The sequence below is a fragment of the Oncorhynchus tshawytscha genome, linkage group LG30 (assembly GCF_018296145.1).
Source record: "Oncorhynchus tshawytscha isolate Ot180627B linkage group LG30, Otsh_v2.0, whole genome shotgun sequence".
NCBI lineage: Eukaryota > Metazoa > Chordata > Actinopteri > Salmoniformes > Salmonidae > Oncorhynchus > Oncorhynchus tshawytscha.
Window position 1 is genome coordinate 52,596,439 of NC_056458.1, and position 18,606 is coordinate 52,615,044.

The 18,606-nt window shown below is 43.2% G+C and overlaps 1 protein-coding gene across 1 annotated transcript in view; it reads right to left on the reverse strand.

The window, feature by feature from the left end:
• LOC112237126 (short transient receptor potential channel 3-like) overlaps positions 1-18,606 on the reverse strand; it is a 61,143-nt gene that overhangs the window by 18,615 nt on the left and 23,922 nt on the right. The window contains exons 5-9 of the mRNA XM_042309637.1: positions 13,791-14,091; positions 13,276-13,461; positions 13,032-13,196; positions 12,768-12,939; positions 3,896-3,976 (exon numbers count right to left, since the gene is read on the reverse strand). Of these exons, the coding sequence (XP_042165571.1) occupies positions 3,896-3,976; positions 12,768-12,939; positions 13,032-13,196; positions 13,276-13,461; positions 13,791-14,091 (905 nt within the window). The remainder of the gene's footprint in view (positions 1-3,895; positions 3,977-12,767; positions 12,940-13,031; positions 13,197-13,275; positions 13,462-13,790; positions 14,092-18,606) is intronic.

Sequence of the window (18,606 nt, forward strand, 5' to 3'; positions counted from 1 at the left end):
GTTAGTGACAATGTTCCTCTGTAACTCAACCTCTCATTGACCTTTACAGATCGCCCCCCATGGAGACTTAACTCATCTTTACTTTCAAACAATTCATTCTGAACCGTTCTATCGAATGCAAATGATGTCATTATTGAGACAAATAAAACAGATTCGATCTCTCCATCTACACTTTGGGAAACACTTGAAGTGGTTCTTAAAGGCTAAATCATTTCCTATTTCGCCCTAATAATTTTTTTTATTTAAAAAAAAAAGTTTATTTGACCTTTATTTAACCATGTAGGCTAATTGAGAACAAGTTCTCATTTGCAACAGCCACCTGGCCAAGATAAAGAAAAGCAGTGTGACACAAATAACAACACAGAGTTACACATAGAACAAACAAACATACAGTCAATAATAAAATTCAAAAAGTCTATATACAGTATGTGCAAATGCGGTAGGATAAGAGAGGTAAAGCAATACATAGGCCATAGCTTCGAAATAATTACAATTTAGCAATTTAAACAATGGAGGGATAGATGTGCAGAAGATGAATGTGCAAGTAGAGATACTGGGGTGCAAAAGAGAAAGAAGAAAAATACATTTAAAAAACAGTATGGGGATGAGGTAGTTGGATGAGCTATTTACAGATGGGCTATGTACAGCTGCTCTGACAGCTGGTGCTTAAAGTTAGTGAGGGAGATATGAGTCTCCGGCATCAGTGATTTTTGCGATTCTTTCCCGTCATTGGCAGCAGAGAACTGGAAGGAAATGTGACCAAACGAGGAATAGCTTTGGGGGTGACCAGTGAAATATACCTGCTGGAGCGCGTGCTATGGGTGGGTGCTGCTATGGTGACCAGTGAGCTGAGATAAGGCGGGGCTTTACCTAGCAAAGACTTATAGATGACCTGGAGCCAGTGGGTTTGACAATGAATATGAAGCGAGGGCCAGCCAATGAGAGCATACAGGTCGCAGCGGTGGGTAGTATATGTGGCTTTGGTGACAAAACAGATGGCACTGTGATAGTTTGCTGAGTAGAGTGTTGGAGGCTATTTTGTAAATGACATCGCCGAAGTGGAGGATCGACAGGATAGTCAGTTTTACAAGGGTATGTTTGGCAGCATGAGTGAAGGATGCTTTGTTGCGATATAGGAAGCCGATTGTAGATTTAATTTTGGATTGGAGATGCTTAATGTGAGTCTGGAAGGAGAGTTTACAGTCTAACCAGACACCTAGAGATTTGTAGTTGTCCACATATTCTAAGTCAGAACTGTCCAGAGTAGTGATGCTAGACGGGCGGACAGCGATCGGTTGAAGAGCATGCATTTAGTTTTACTTGCATTTAAGAGCAGTTGGAGGCCACGGAAGGAGAGTTGTATGGCATTGAAGCTCGTCTGGAGGTTAGTTAACACCGTGTCATAGAGACTGCCAGAGGACCGGACAACAGGCCCTCCGATTTGACACACTGAACTCTATCAGAGAAGTAGTTGGTGAGCCAGGCGAGGCAGTCATTTGAGAAACCAAGGCTGTTGAGTCTGCCGATAAGAATGTGATTATTGACAGAGTCGAAAGCCTTGGCCAGGTCGATGAATACAGCTGCACAGTATTGTCTCTTATCGATGGCGGTTATGATATGGTTTAGGACCTTGAGCGTGGCCGAGGTGTACCCATGACCAGCTGGGAAACCAGATTGCATAGTGGAGAAGGTACGATGTGATTCAAAATGGTCAGTAATCTGTTTGTTAACTTGGCTTTCGAAGACCTTAGAGATGCATGATAGGATAGATATTGGTCTGTAGCAGTTTGGGTCTAGAGTGTCTCCCACTTTGAAGAGGGGGATGACCGCAGCAGCTTTCTAATCTTTGGGGATCTCAGATGATACGAAAGAGAGGTTGAACAGGCTAGTAATAGGGATAGCAACAAATTTGGCTGATCGTTTTAGAAAGAGAGGGTCCAGATTGTCTAGCCCTGCTGGGGAGGCGTTCGCAATTACTGTGGGGGGTGCACGGCTGTTCACCAGGGTAGGGGTATACACGTGGAAAGCATGGACAGCCATAGAAAAAGGCTTTTTGAAATTCTCAATTATCGCGGATTTATCGGTGGTGACAGTGTTTCCTAGCCTCAGTGCAGTGGGCAGCTGGGAGGAGGTGCTCTTATTCTCCATGGATTTACAGTGGCCCAGAACTTTATGGTGTTTGTGCTGCAGGATGCAAAATTTGTGTTAGGAAAGCCAAGGCTAGCTTTTTCAAACTGCCTGTGTATATTGATTCCTAACTTCCCTGAAAGTTGCATATCGCGGGGGCTATTCGAATGTAAAATGCCACAGGATGTTTTTGTGCTGGTCAACGGCAGTCAGGTCTGGAGTGAATCACGGGCTATATCTGTTCCTGGTTCTACATTTTTTGAGTGGGGCATGCTTATTTAAGATTGTGAGAAAGCACTTCTAAAGAATAACCAGGCATGTTCTACTGACGGCATGAGGTCAATATCCTTCAAGGATACCCGGGCCAGGTCGATTAGAAAGGCCTGCTCGCTGAAGTGTTTTAGGGAGCGTTTGACAGTGATGAGGGGTGGTCGTTTGACCACAGACCCATTACGGACGCAAGCAATGTGGCAGTGATCTCTGAGATCCTGGTTGAAGACAGCAGAGGTGTATTTGTAGGGCAGGTTGGTTAGGATGATATCTATGAGGGTGCCTGTGTTTACGGATTTGGGGTTGACCCGGGTAGGTTCATTTATAATTTGTGTGAGGTTGAGGGCATCAAGCTTAGATTGTAGGATGGCCGGGGTGTTAAGCATGTCCCAGTTTAGGTCACCTAACAGCCCGAGCTCTGAAGATAGATGGGGGGCAATCAATTCACATATGGAGTCCAGGGCACAGCTGGAGGCAGAAGGTGGTCTATAGCAAGCGGCAACGGTGAGAGACTTGTTTAATAAACAATGAAAAATTAAACAACATTCTGGGATTAGGACAACAGTACTACACCTCTCCATCACCAGAAATGTATAAATAAAGGCTTAGTCTTCAAACGTGGCTTTGCCTTCCTGTTGGCCCGCAGAAGGATTTTATTGGATTGGAAATCTATCTATCCTCCCTTAACCTCTCTTTGGCTCAAAGATATGATGCTGTTCCTAAAATTAGAAGATATTAAGTATACTATCTGAGCCTCAAGCAACTCATTTTATTCCACCTGGGACCCGATAATATCCTATTTTGAACAGCTCCAAACACTACTTTCAGATTAGTACTCTTGGCCTCACCCCCACCAATTAAGATTATTGCTATATAGGCCTATAAAATCACCTAATCATCTAAAATTGTTAGGCTATTATGTTTTCGCTTGTTTTGAAGTAGCGTTGTATCATTTTGTTTTCTGACATGTAACTCAATGACTTCCCTTTCTTTTTAAATGTGTTTGGAGGGGGGTCAAAGGGGGCCAAAAATGTGTCTTTACATTTTATCTTTCATTCAGTGTGAACAAAAATATTATACAAATATTTGGAGTAACTACACTGTTGTTTATCCAGCCTCAGTTCTCTTTTATTACAGCCATTGGCTGAAATCCTTGAGAGGTTTTCTTCCTCTCCTGCAACTGAGTTGCCACTTGTAACAAAGGGGTTGAATCCTTATTGACTGAAGACATTTCAGCTTTTAATTTTTTATAAATTAGTTTAAAAAATGTAAAAGCATAATTTCACTTTGACATGATGGCGTATTGTGACACAAAATCTACATTTAATATTTTTTTTATTTAGGCTGTAACGACGAAATGTGGAAAAAGTCAATGGATGAGATTACTTTCTGAAGGCACTGTACTTATAGCAGGGAGAGAGAGGGAGCGAAGGATAGAGGGAGGGAGTTAGTAGCCAGGAAATTATGTTATAGCAGCAGGATATGATGTCAGACTGACCAATGACCCAGGATATGATGAGAATCTCCATCCAGGTGAAGGGGGTGGTGGTCATACGATACAGCATGGTGGGGTCTTCCTCTGGAGAGGAGGAGGAGATGAAGAACAATTAAAGTTGCAAGCAGCAATGCTGGGATTCAAGCTGTGGGCCCACTGTTCCACCATCAGGTGTAATTGGACACATCGTCCTAGAATGGGGTCAGTCTGTTATATCTGGTGTAAATCTCCTGTTTTATCTGGTGTCCTGTGTGAATTTAAGTATGCTTCCTCTAATTCTCTCTCTCCTGGAAGAACTGAGCACGAGGACCTGGCCTGATGACTCCTGGCTGTCACAAATCCATCTGGTCGTGTGGCTGCTTCAGTTTCAATCCTGACCTCTTCACTGGATGTGTTACCTTGTCCCGGACCTGCTGTTTTTGACTTTGTCTCTCTCTCTCTCACTCACGCACCTGCACCTGCTGTCTCAACCTCTGAATGCTCGGCTTTGAAAAGCAAACTGACATTTAATCTGGCCTTAATGGACATGTACTGTTAAATCTTCACCCGGCACAGCCGGAAGAGGACTGGCCGCCCCTCAGAGACTGGTTCCTCTCTAAGTTTCTTCCTAGGTTCTTGCCTTTCTAGGGAGTTTTTCCTAGCTACCGTGCTTCTACACAAAATCAAATCAAATGTATTTGTCACATACACATGGTTAGCAGATGTTAATGCGAGTGTAGCGAAATGCTTGTGCTTCTAGTTCCGACAATGCAGTAATAACCAACAAGTAATCTAGCTAACAATTCCAAAACTACTACCTTATAGACACAAGTGTAAGGGGATAAAGAATATGTACATAAAGATATATAAATGAGTGATGGTACAGAGCGGCATAGGCAAGATACAGTAGATGGTATCGAGTAGAGTATATACATATGAGATGAGTATGTAAACAAAGTGGCATAGTTAAAGTGGCGAGTGATACATGTATTACATAAAGATGCAGTAGATGATATAGAGTACAGTATATACATATGAGATGAATGATGTAGGGTATGTAAACATTATATTAGGTAGCATTGTTTAAAGTGGCTAGTGATATATTTTACATCATTTCCCATCAATTCCCATTCTTAAAGTGGCTGGAGTTGAGTCAGTGTGTTGGCAGCAGCCATTCAATGTTAGTGGTGTGGCTGTTTAACAGTCTGATGGCCTTGAGATAGAAGCTGTTTTTCAGTCTCTAGGTCCCAGCTTTGATGCACCTGTACTGACCTCGCCTTCTGGATGATAGCGGGGTGAACAGGCAGTGGCTCGGGTGGTTGTTGTACTTGATGATCTTTATGGCCTTCCTGTGACATCGGGTGGTGTAGGTGTCCTGGAGGGCAGGTAGTTTGCCCCCGGTGATGCGTTGTGCAGACCTCACTACCCTCTGGAGAGCCTTACGGTTGTGGGCGGAGCAGTTGCCGTACCAGGCGGTGATACAGACCGCCAGGATGCTCTCGATTGTGCATCTGTAGAAGTTTGTGAGTGCTTTTGGTGACAAGCCGAATTTCTTCAGCCTCCTGACGTTGATGAGGCGCTGCTGCGACCTTCTTCACGATGCTGTCCGTGTGGGTGGACCAATTCAGTTTGTCTGTGATGTGTACACCGAGGAACTTAAAACTTACTACCCTCTCCACTACTGTTCCATCGATGTGGATAGGGGGTGTTCTCTCTGCTGTTTCCTGAAGTCCACAATCATCTCCTTAGTTTTGTTGACGTTGAGTGTGAGGTTATTTTCCTGACACCACACTCCGAGGGCCCTCACCTCCTCCCAGTAGGCCGTCTCGTCGTTGTTGGTAATCAAGCCTACCACTGTTGTGTCGTCCGCAAACTTGATGATTGAGTTGGAGGCGTGCGTGGCCACGCAGTCGTGGGTGAACAGGGAGTACAGGAGAGGGCTCAGAACGCACCCTTGTGGGGCCCCAGTGTTGAGGATCAGCGGGGTGGAGATGTTGTTGCCTACCCTCAACCCATGGGGGCGTCCCGTCAGAAAGTCCAGTACCCAGTTGCACAGGGCGGGGTCGAGACCCAGGGTCTCGAGCTTGATGACGAGCTTGGAGGGTACTATGGTGTTAAATGCCGAGCTGTAGTCGATGAACAGCATTCTCACATAGGTATTCCTCTTGTCCAGATGGGTTAGGGCAGTGTGCAGTGTGGTTGAGATTGCATCGTCTGTGGACCTATTTGGCCGGTAAGCAAATTGGAGTGGGTCTAGGGTGTCAGGTAGGGTGGAGGTGATATGATCCTTGACTAGTCTCTCAAAGCACTTCATGATGACGGAAGTGAGTGCTACGGGGCGGTAGTCGTTTAGCTCAGTTACCTTAGCTTTCTTGGGAACAGGAACAATGGTGGCCCGCTTAAAGCATGTGGGAACAGCAGACTGGGATAGGGATTGATTGAATATGTCCGTAAACACACCAGCCAGCTGGTCTGTGCATGCTCGGAGGGCGCGGCTGGGGATGCCGTCTGGGCCTGCAGCCTTGCGAGGGTTAACACGTTTAAATGTTTTCCTCATGTCGGCTGCAGTGAAGGAGAGTCTGCATGTTTTGGTTGCGGGCCGTGTCAGTGGCACTGTATTGTCCTCAAAGCGGGCAAAAAAGTTATTTAGTCTGCCTGGGAGCAAGACATCCTGGTCCGTGACGGGGCTGGTTTTCTTTTTGTAATCCGTGATTGACTGTAGACCCTGCCATATACCTCTTGTGTCTGAGCCATTGAATTGAGATTCTACTTTGTCTCTATACTGACGCTTAGCTTGTTTGATTGCCTTGCGGAGGGAATAGCTACACTGTTTGTAATCGGTCATGTTTCCGGTCACCTTGCCCTGATTAAAAGCAGTGGTTCACGCTTTCAGTTTCACGCAAATGCTGCCATCAATCCACAGTTTCTGGTTTGGGAATGTTTTAATCGTTGCTATGGGAACGACATCTTCAACGCACGTTCTAATGAACTCGCACACCGAATCAGCTTATTCGTCAATGTTGTTGTTTGACGCAATACGAAACATATCCCAGTCCACGTGATGGAAGCAGTCTTGGAGTGTGAAATCAGATTGGTCGGACCAGCGTTGAACAGACCTCAGCGCGGGAGCTTCTTGTTTTAGTTTCTGTCTGTACGCAGGGAGCAACATTGCATTGCTTGCTGTTTGGGGTTTTAGGCTGGGTTTCTGTACAGCACTTTGAGATATCAGCTGATGTAAAAAGGGCTTAATAAAAACATTTGATTTGATCTAATCCTTACCATACTTGGCCAAACATCAGAACTCAACATCAAACAAATCATGCAATATGCCTTTGACATGTTATTTTCAGAACCGCTGGGCTGATCGGCCCCAAATGTTTAAATGAAACATTTTCCATTGGTCGATCTGAATGTACAGTGCCTTGCGAAAGTATTCGGCCCCCTTGAACTTTGCGACCTTTTGCCACATTTCAGGCTTCAAACATAAAGACATAAAACTGTATTTTTTTTGTGAAGAATCAACAACAAGTGGGACACAATCATGAAGTGGAACAACATTTATTGGATATTTCAAACTTTTTAACAAATCAAAAACTGAAAAATTGGGCGTGCAAAATTATTCAGCCCCTTTACTTTCAGTGCAGCAAACTCTCTCCAGAAGTTCTGTGAGGATCTCTGAATGATCCAATGTTGACCTAAATGACTAATGCTGATAAATACAATCCACCTGTGTGTAATCAAGTCTCCGTATAAATGCACCTGCACTGTGATAGTCTCAGAGGTCCGTTAAAAGTGCAGAGAGCATCATGAAGAACAAGGAACACACCAGGCAGGTCCGAGATACTGTTGTGAAGAAGTTTAAAGCCGGATTTGGATACAAAAAAGATTTCCCAAGCTTTAAACATCCCAAGGAGCACTGTGCAAGCGATAATATTGAAATGGAAGGAGTATCAGACCACTGCAAATCTACCAAGACCTGGCCGTCCCTCTAAACTTTCAGCTCATACAAGGAGAAGACTGATCAGAGATGCAGCCAAGAGGCCCATGATCACTCTGGATGCACTGCAGAGATCTACAGCTGAGGTGGGAGACTCTGTCCATAAGACAACAATCAGTCGTATATTGCACAAATCTGGTCTTTATGGAAGAGTGGCAAGAAGAAAGCCATTTCTTAAAGAGATCCATAAAAAGTGTTGTTTAAAGTTTGCCACAAGCCACCTGGGAGACACACCAAACATGTGGAAGAACGTGCTCTGGTCAGATGAAACCAAAATTGAACTTTTTGGCAACAATGCAAAACGTTATGTTTGGCGTAAAAGCAACACAGCTCATCACCCTGAACACACCATCCCCACTGTCAAACATGGTGGTGGCAGCATCATGGTTTGGGCCTGCTTTTCTTCAGCAGGGACAGGGAAGATGGTTAAAATTGATGGGAAGATGGATGGAGCCAAATACAGGACCATTCTGGAAGAAAACCTGATGGAGTCTGCAAAAGACCTGAGACTGGGACGGAGATTTGTCTTCCAACAAGACAATGATCCAAAACATAAAGCAAAATCTACAATGGAATGGTTCAAAAATAAACATATCCAGGTGTTAGAATGGCCAAGTCAAAGTCCAGCGCTACAAAGTATTAACTTAAGGGGGCTGAATATTTTTGCACGCCCAATTTTTCAGTTTTTGATTTGTTAAAAAAGTTTGAAATATCCAATAAATGTCGTTCCACTTCATGATTGTGTCCCACTTGTTGTTGATTCTTCACAAAAAAATACAGTTTTATATCTTTATGTTTGAAGCCTGAAATGTGGCAAAAGGTCGCAAAGTTCAAGGGGGCCGAATACTTTCGCAAGGCACTGTACTTACATATGTCAAGTCTTGGCAGTGTTTGGAACCAAGTTTTGTTACAAAAATACAAAAATATCTGTGTCTGATTTATGTATTCTGATTTACGACAGAATAATAATAATGAACCCAAACAAATACAATAGATTTCACCAGCTTCGCTGCTGATCCCCTAATAATGGTAATAATTACAGCCACAAGCTGTGTTGCCGGGGTTTACGCTAGGTACTGTTATTCATTGTTGGTAAATGTTGAAGTGAGCTGAGCAGTTGTAATAAGATGGCAAGAGTTAGTGGTACCTGAAGAGGGGCTTTAGGAGTATTGATAATGTTTCGCAAGCAAACATTTCACATAGTCAAACACACCAACATTATTTTACAGTATTCCAATGTTAGGATTATTTGGCTGAAATATGGCACGATTCCACAATTGAAATCAATTAGCATCAGTTTCACTGAGGGACTTTTATTTTGAAGGTAAACCGCAAAATTAACTATTATGGCTGACTAGTGGTTATTGTGGTTAGCATCACATAGCTCAGTTCTCAGTTTAATAACAGTCTCTTTTAACCCACTGTAAATGTTGTGTAATCTGAACCTTAGTGAAAACTGTACCCTCGTTTCTAATCTTCAATTCAATTAGCGCCCTATGCCTACATGAAGTTTGGTGTTCTGTTACAAATACATTTAAAACAGACTGTAGGCCTGAGCATTGTGAAGTAACGTTAGGCAGCTAACGTTACTACCTATGTAGAAACTGATGAGGGGAAGCAGGAGTAGACGTGACACAATCACGTGTCTATGAACCAGAATTATGCTGTTAGCACTGAGGCGGTGTGCCCTAGTAGGAAGTCCACTGTGTGCAGCTCACCCTGCACTAACATAAAAAACATGAACATATCTACTTCTGCTAAGCTTCCCAGTAAAGCAATGAAAACAAACAAACATTTCAGAAGTGCTCAAAATAGCCTAAGCTAACATATGTAGCATGAAATTAATAACTTAATAGTAACAGATGACATTCATATTCTGACTCTCTCTGATACTCACTTAGACAATACCTTTGATGATACATTGGTAGCAATACAAGGTTATAACATCTACAGAAAATACAGAAATGCCAATGGTGGAGGTGTTGCTGTTTATATTCAGAACAACATTCCTGTAAAGCTTAGAGACGATCTAATGTTAAACACTGTTGAAGTGTAACGGCTTTCTTCCTGGGAAGGAGAGGAGGACCAAAACACAGCGTTGTTGAAGTTCATGGTTCTTTAATAAGAGACACTTAACATGAACAAACGTGGCAAAACCGAAACAACCCTATCTGGTGCAGAAAACACAAAGACAGGGAACAACCCCCCACAAATCCCAACACAAAACAGGCTACCTAAATATGGTTCCCAATCAGAGACAATAACTAACACCTGCCTCTGATTGAGAACCATATCAGGCCAAACATAGAAATATACAAACTAGACACACAACATAGAATGCCCACCCAGCTCACATCCTGACCAACACTAAAACAAGGAAAACACAAAAGAACTATGGTCAGAACGTGACATGAAGTAATATGGCTACAGGTTCATCTGCCTCACCTAAAGCCCATTCTGGTGGGAAGCTGCTATAGACCACCAAGTGCTAACAGTCAGTATCTGGATAACATGTGTGAAATGCTTGATAATGTTTGTGATATCAACAGAGGGGTATATTTTCTGGGTGATTTAAATATTAACTGGCTTTCATCAAGCTGCCCACTCAAGAAAAATCTTCAAACTGTAACCAGTGCCTGCAACCTGGTTCAGGTTCAACATACCAGGGTAGTTACAAACAGCAGAGGAATGAAATCAACATGAATTAGTAAACATGAATCTTTACTAACGCTGCAGAAATTTGCTTTAAATCAGTAGTCAGATCCATTGGATGTAGTGATCACAATATTTTAGCCATATCTAGGAAAACCAACGTACCAAAGGCTGGGCCTAATATAGCGTATGAGAGGTCATACAATACGTTTTTGTAGTGATTCCTATGTTGTTGATGTAAATAATATTTGTTGGTTCGTGGTGTGTAATGAGGAGCAATCAGATGTTACACTTATGAAATTGCTTATCCCAGTTACTAATAAGCATGAACCCATTTCGAATATTACTAAAAAATTACTAAAAAATCCCTGTGGATTGATGAGGAATTGAAAAATTGTATGGTTGAGACGGATGAGGCAAAAGGAATGGCAAAAAAGTCTGACTGCACAACCAATTGGCATCGGTACTGCAAATTGAGAAATCATGTGACTAAACTGAATAATAAAAAGAAGAAGAAACTATACTATGAAACAAAGATAAATGACAAAGAATGATAGTAAAAAACATTGGAGCACCTTCAAAAAGCAAGCAGCTCCATCATTCATTGAAACAGATGAATCATTCATTACAAAACCGACTGATATTGCCAACTACATTAAGGTTTTTTTCGTTGGCAAGATTAGAAAACGTAGGAAAGACATGCCAGAAACAAACGCTAACACCACACATTATATCAGTATATCTAACCAAATTATGAAAGACAAGCATTGTAATTTTGAATTCTGTAAAGTGAGTGTGGAAGAGGTGAAAAAAATAATTGTTGTCTATCAACAATGACAAGGCACCAGGGTCTGACAACTTGAATGGAAAATTACTGAGGATAATAGTGGACGATATTGCCACTTCTATTTGCCATATCTTTAATTTAAGCCTACTAGAAAGTGTGTGCCCTCTGGCCTGGAGGGAAGCTAAAGTCATTCCGCTACCTGGAATAGTAAAGCTATTTACTGGCCCTTTACTGGCTCAAATAGCCTACCAGTCAACTTGTTACCAACCCTTAGTAAACATCTGGGAAAAAATTGTGTTTGACCAGGTACAATGCTATTTTACAGTAAACAAATTGACAATAGACTTTCAGCACGCTTATAGGGAAGGACATTCAACAAGCACTGCACTTACACAAATGAATGATGATTGACTGAGAGAAATTGATGATAAGATTGTGGGGGCTGTTAGATTTCAGTGCGGCTTTTGACATTATCGATCATAGTCTGCTGCTGGAAAAAATGTGTTGTGGATAAATAGTTAACTGTCAAATAGAACACAGAGGGTGTTCTTTAATGGAAGCCTCTACAACATAATCCAGGTAGAATCAGGAATTCCCCAGGGCAGCTGTCTAGGCCCCTTACTTTTTAAAATCTTTACTAACTACATGCCAGTGTATCTATGTATGTGGATGACTCAACACCATACACAGTATTCCACAGTACTACATAGAGCCATGACTACATGGAACTCTATTCCACAGTACTACATAGAGCCATGACTACATGGAACTATTCCACAGTACTACATAGACCCGGATCTCCATGGAACTCTATTCCACAGTACTACATAGAGACATGACTACATGGAACTCTATTCCACAGTACTGCATAGAGCCATGACTACATGGAACTCTATTCCACAGTACTGCATAGAGCCATGACTACATGGAACTCTATTCCACAGTACTGCATAGAGCCATGACTACATGGAACTCTATTCCACAGTACTACATAGACACATGACTACATGGAACTCTATTCCACATCAGGTAACTGATGCAGCAGCATCAGAATCAGATTTTTTTTTTAAACAGGTAAAAATACACCTGATGGAAAGCGGGGATTGTGAAGCAAGACAAACAGGCTCAGACACATGCATACACACACATGATAACATACGTGCTATACACACGTACACATGGATTTTGTGTTGTAGATATGTGGGTGTGGAGTATGGGCCTGAGGGCCAAAAATGTGTTGTGGATTCTGTAATGAATGTATTGTAATGTTTTAAAAAATGTATAACTGCCTTAATTTTAGCCTTGTTAGCATCTAATGGGGATCCATAATAAATAGAAATACAAACACTATGGCTGCCATATTGGACACATTGCTGTAGTGTAATCCTTACCAGACCTTGTTGTTGGTTGTGATCGGGTCGGGGTGATGTGGGGAGAATTAAGGTTAAGGTTAAACAGACCTTGTTGTTGGTTCTGTTGCGGTCGTGTGGGGAGATGTGTGGTCATGTTGGGTAGCAGTGTGGTCCCAGCGAAGCGGTCGGCAGCGTTCAAGACCAGCAGACACAGAAAGATGGAGAAAGAGGAAGCGTGGGCCACGAACTTCATGAAGGGACTTCTCATCACCTTCCCTACCTGTGGGAGACAGGTGACCACAAGTAGTTTAACAGCTGTAGGGTGGAGGGGTTAGGCTGTAGTGTGCGTAGTGGAGTGTGTAGGGTACCTACCCTACTGCAGGGGGCCACCAGGTAAGCCACAGCTAGTCCAGGTAGTCCAACAGCCACTCCCAGGACCACTAGTAGTTTAACAGCTGTAGTCTGCTGTCTCAGACCTGGTAGGTTCTCATACCAGATAGACAACAACTGCTGTTGACAGTTAGGATGGGCTACAAACTGGAGAGATGAAGGGAGTTAAATTAGACTGATATCCATACGCACATGCAAGTGTGTGTGTGTGTGTGTGTGTACTGACCTTCTTGAGTTCATATTTGATGGCCAGTTTGAGTCGCATGAGTGAGGGTCGGCCAGGTGGATGGTACTTCTCCTCTGAGTCAGTATCTCCACTCAGTATAGCCTCCACCTCCTCAGTGCTGCGACAGAGATCCAACAGACCTACCACATAGTCTTTACACTGCCCAGACAGACGCCGGTAGTCATTCTACAGGGAGGGAGGGAGGTGCGGAAGTAGAGTGGGAGATAGTGAGAGAGAGTTGGGGTAGGGAGATTGGGAGAGAGACAGAAAGGGGGAGAGTGAGAGGGGGGAGAGAGGGTGGAGAGAAAGAGAGGGAGACATTAATGTCGTTTATGCAAGTTCTTTCACTTGTCTGTGCATAATTATATGTGTGTGTGTGCATGTCCATGTGCATGTGTGTGTGGTATGTACATTTTTACCTTCATAAATGCATGGTTGTGTGTATAGAGCACAGGTGTGTATAGTACCCATGTGTGTGTGTTAGTTAGAGCCTGTGAGTGCTCCTCTGTGTGCACCTTAAACTCCTTCTCGATGTTGGCCAGGACAGCTAACTCGTTACTGAGCTCCAGGGCGGCTAATACTGGATCCTCATTGGACAGCGAGAGGTAGGCGGGGCTAGCCAGGCCACGGTAAGCGTTAATCCTGGACCGTGAGTGGCTGAAGGAGTCAAATTGCTGCTGGTAGTTGCACGAATCACAGCAACAAAAATAGTCGTGAGGCGGGTCTATACGAGCTCCTTTACCCAAAAGGTTGTGGACAATCTCGTATTCATGACAATGAGCAGCAAGAATCACTGGAGTCACATCATGGGAGAAACTATAGAGAGAGACAAAGAGAGAGACAGTATCAATGAATTGGCGAGAGCAGTAGAACAGTCTGCAGCACCCGGCCTCACCCTACTAGCATCTGAAGTCAAATGACTCCTGTTTGCTGATGATGTGGTGCTTCTGTCCCCAACCAAGGAGGGCCTACAGCAGCACGTAGATCTTCTACACATATTCTGTCAGACCTGGGCCCTGACAGTATATCTCAGTAAGACAAAAAAAATGCTGGTCCAGTTGCCAGAACCACAAATACAAATTTCATCTAGACATCTCTACCCTAGAGCACACAAACTATACATACCTTGGCATAAACATCAGCGTCAGAGGTAACATCCACAAAGCTGTGAACGATGTGAGAGACAAGATAAGAAGGGCCTAATATACCATCAAAAGGAACATAAAATTCAACATACCAATTAGGATCTGACTAGAAAATACTTGAATTAGTTATAAAAACCCATGGCTCTTTCCGGTTGTGAGGTCTGGGGTCCGCTCATCAACCAAGAATTCACAAAATGGGACAAACACCAAATTGAGAATTCTGCTGAAATATCCTCTGTGTACAATGTAAAACACCAAATAATGCATGCAGAGCAGAATTAGGCTGATACCCGTTAATTGTCAAAATCCAGAAAAGAGACATTATATTCTACAACCACCAAAAACAAAGCGATTCACAAACCTTCCGTAACAAAGCAATCACCTACAGAGAGATGAACATGGAGAAGAGTCCCCTAAGCAAGCTGGTCCTGTGGCTCTGTTAACACAACAGACCCCACAGAGCAACACAATTAGAACCAACAAAATCATTAGAAAACCAAAAGATAATTACTTGACACATTTGAAAGAATTAATAAAAAAACTGAGCAAACTAAAATGCTATTTGGCCCTAAACAGAGTACACAGTGGCAGAATATCTGACCACTGTTAGTGACCCAAACTTAAGGAAAGCTTTGACTACAGTTGAAGTCAGAAGTTTACATACACCTTAGCCAAATACATTTATAAACTCAGTTTTTCACAATTCCTGATGTTTAATCCCAGTTAGGATCACCACTTTATTTTAAGAATGTGAAATGTCAGAATAATAGTAGAGAGAATGATTTATTTCAGCTTTAACTTCTTTCATCACATTCTCAGTGGGTCAGAAGTTTACATATACTCAATTAGCATTTGGTAGCTTTGTCTTTAAACTGTTTATCTTGGGTCAAACTTTTTGGGTAGCCTTCCACAAGCTTCCTACAATAAGTTGGGTGAATTTTGGACCCTTCCTCCTGACAGAGTTGGTGTAACTGAATCAGGTTTGTAGGCCTCCTTGCTCGCACATGCTTTTTAAGTTCAGCCCACAAAATGTATATAGGGTTGAGGTCAGGGCTTTGTGATGGCCACTCCAATACCTTGACTTTGTTGTACTTATTAAGCCATTTTACCACAACTTTGAAAGTATGCTTGGGGTCATCGGCCATTTGGAAGACCCATTAACAACCAAGCTTTAACTCCATTACTGATGTCTTGAGATGTTGCTTCAATATATCCACATCATTTTCCTACCTCATGATGCCATCTATTTTGTGAAGTGCACCAGTCCCTCATGCAGCAAAGCACCCCCACAACATGATGCTGCCACCGTGCTTCACGGTTGGGATGGTGTTCTACGGCATGCAAGCCTCCCCCTTTTTCCTCCAAACATGACGATGGTCAGTATGGCCAAACAGTTCTGTTTTTGTTTCATCAGACCAGAGGACATTTCTCCAAAAAGTACAATCTTTGTGCCCATGTGGAGTTGCAAACCATAGTATGGCATTTTTATGGCGGTTTTGGAGCAGTGACTTCTTCCTTGCTGAGCGGACTTTCAGGTTATGTCGATATAGGACTTGTTTTACTGTGGATATACAGTGAGGGAAAAAAGTATTTGATCCCCTGCTGATTTTGTACGTTTGCCCACTGACAAAGAAATGATCAGTCTATAATTTTAATGGTAGGTTTATTTGAACAGTGAGAGACAGAATGACAACAAAAAAATCCTGAAAAACGCATGTCAAAAATGTTATAAATTGATTTGCAAGGCCCTCCCAGGTGGTGCAATAGTCTAGGGCACTGCATCGCAGCGCTAGCTGTGACACCAGAGACTCTGGGTTTACGCCCAGGCTTTGTCGCAGCCGGCCGCGACTGGGAGGTCCGTGGGGCTACGCACAATTGGCCTAGCATCGTCCAGGTTAGGGAGGGTTTGCCCGGTAGGGATATCCTTGTCTCATCGCGCACCAGTTACTCCTGTGGCAGGCCGGGCGCAGTGCACGCTAACCAAGGTCGCCAGGTGCACAGTGTTTCCTCCGAGACATTGGTGCGGCTGGCTTCCGGGTTGGATGCGCTCTGTGTTAAGAAGCAGTGCGGCTTGGTTGGGTTGTGTTTCGGAGGATGCACTCTCGACCTTCGTCTCTCCTGAGCCCGTACAGGAGTTGTAGCAATGAGACAAGATAGGAACTACTAATAATTGGATAGTACGAAATTGGGGAGAAAAAGTGGGTAAAATTCAAAAAAATAATAATAAGTAAATAAAATAAAAATTGATTTGCATTTTAATGAGGGAAATAAGTATTTGACCCCTCTGCGAAACATGACTTAGTACTTGGTGGCAAAACCCTTGTTGGCAATCACAACCCTTGTTGGCAATCACAGAGTTCAGACGTTTCTTGTAGTTGGCCACCAGGTTTGCACACATCTCAGGAGGGATTTTGTCCCACTTCTCTTTGCAGATCTTCTTCAAGTCATTAAGGTTTCGAGGCTGACTTTTGGCAACTCGAACCTTCAGCTCCCTCCATAGATGTTCAATGGGATCAAGGTCTGGAGACTGGTTAGCCCACTCCAGGACCTTAATGTGCTTCTTCTTGAGCCACTCCTTTGTTGCCTTGGCTGTGTGTTTTGGGTCATTGTCATGCTGGAATACCCATCCACAACCCATTTTCAATACCCTGCCTGAGGGAAGGAGGTTCTCACCCAAGATTTGATGGTACATGGCCCCGTTCATCGTCCCTTTGATGCGGTGAAGTTGTCCTGTCTCCTTAGCAGAAAAACACCCCCAAAGCATAATGTTTCCACCTCCATGTTTGACGGTGGGGATGGTGTTCTTGGGGTCATAGGGAGCATTCCTCCTCCTCCAAACACGGCGAGTTGAGTTGATGCCAAAGAGCTCCATTTTGGTCTCATCTGACCACAACACTTTCACCCAGTTGTCCTCTGAATCATTCAGATGTTCATTGGCAAACTTCAGACGGGCATGTACAGTGCCTTGCGAAAGTATTCGGCCCCCTTGAACTTTGCGACCTTTTGCCACATTTCAGGCTTCAAACATAAAGATATAAAGCTGTATTTTTTTGTGAAGAATCAACAACAAGTGGGACACAATCATGAAGTGGAACGACATTTATTGGATATTTCAAACTTTTTTAACAAATCAAAAACTGAAAAATTGGGCGTGCAAAATTATTCAGCCCCCTTAAGTTAATACTTTGTAGCGCCACCTTTTGCTGCGATTACAGCTGTAAGTCGCTTGGGGTATGTCTCTATCAGTTTTGCACATCGAGAGACTAAATTTTTTCCCATTCCTCCTTGCAAAACAGCTCGAGCTCAGTGAGGTTGGATGGAGAGCATTTGTGAACAGCAGTTTTCAGTTCTTTCCACAGATTCTCGATTGGATTCAGGTCTGGACTTTGACTTGGCCATTCTAACACCTGGATATGTTTATTTTTGAACCATTCCATTGTAGATTTTGCTTTATGTTTTGGATCATTGTCTTGTTGGAAGACAAATCTCCGTCCCAGTCTCAGGTCTTTTGCAGCCTCCATCAGGTTTTCTTCCAGAATGGTCCTGTATTTGGCTCCATCCATCTTCCCATCAATTTTATCCATCTTCCCTGTCCCTGCTGAAGAAAAGCAGGCCCAAACCATGATGCTGCCACCACCATGTTTGACAGTGGGGATGGTGTGTTCAGGGTGATGAGCTGTGTTGCTTTTATGCCAAACATAACGTTTTGCATTGTTGCCAAAAAGTTCAATTTTGGTTTCATCTGACCAGAGCACCTTCTTCCACATGTTTGGTGTGTCTCCCAGGTGGCTTGTGGCAAACTTTAAACAACACTTTTTATGGATCTCTTTAAGAAATGGCTTTCTTCTTGCCACTCTTCCATAAAGGCCAGATTTGTGCAACATACGACTGATTGTTGTCCTATGGACAGAATCTCCCACCTCAGCTGTAGATCTCTGCAGTTCATCCAAAGTGATCATGGGCCTCTTGGCTGCATCTCTGATCATCTCCTTGTATGAGCTGAAAGTTTAGAGGGACGGCCAGGTCTTGGTAGATTTGCAGTGGTCTGATACTCCTTCCATTTCAATATTATCGCTTGCACAGTGCTCCTTGGGATGTTTAAAGCTTGGGAAATATTTTTGTATCCAAATCCGGCTTTAAACTTCTTCACAACAGTATCTCGGACCTGCCTGGTGTGTTCCTTGTT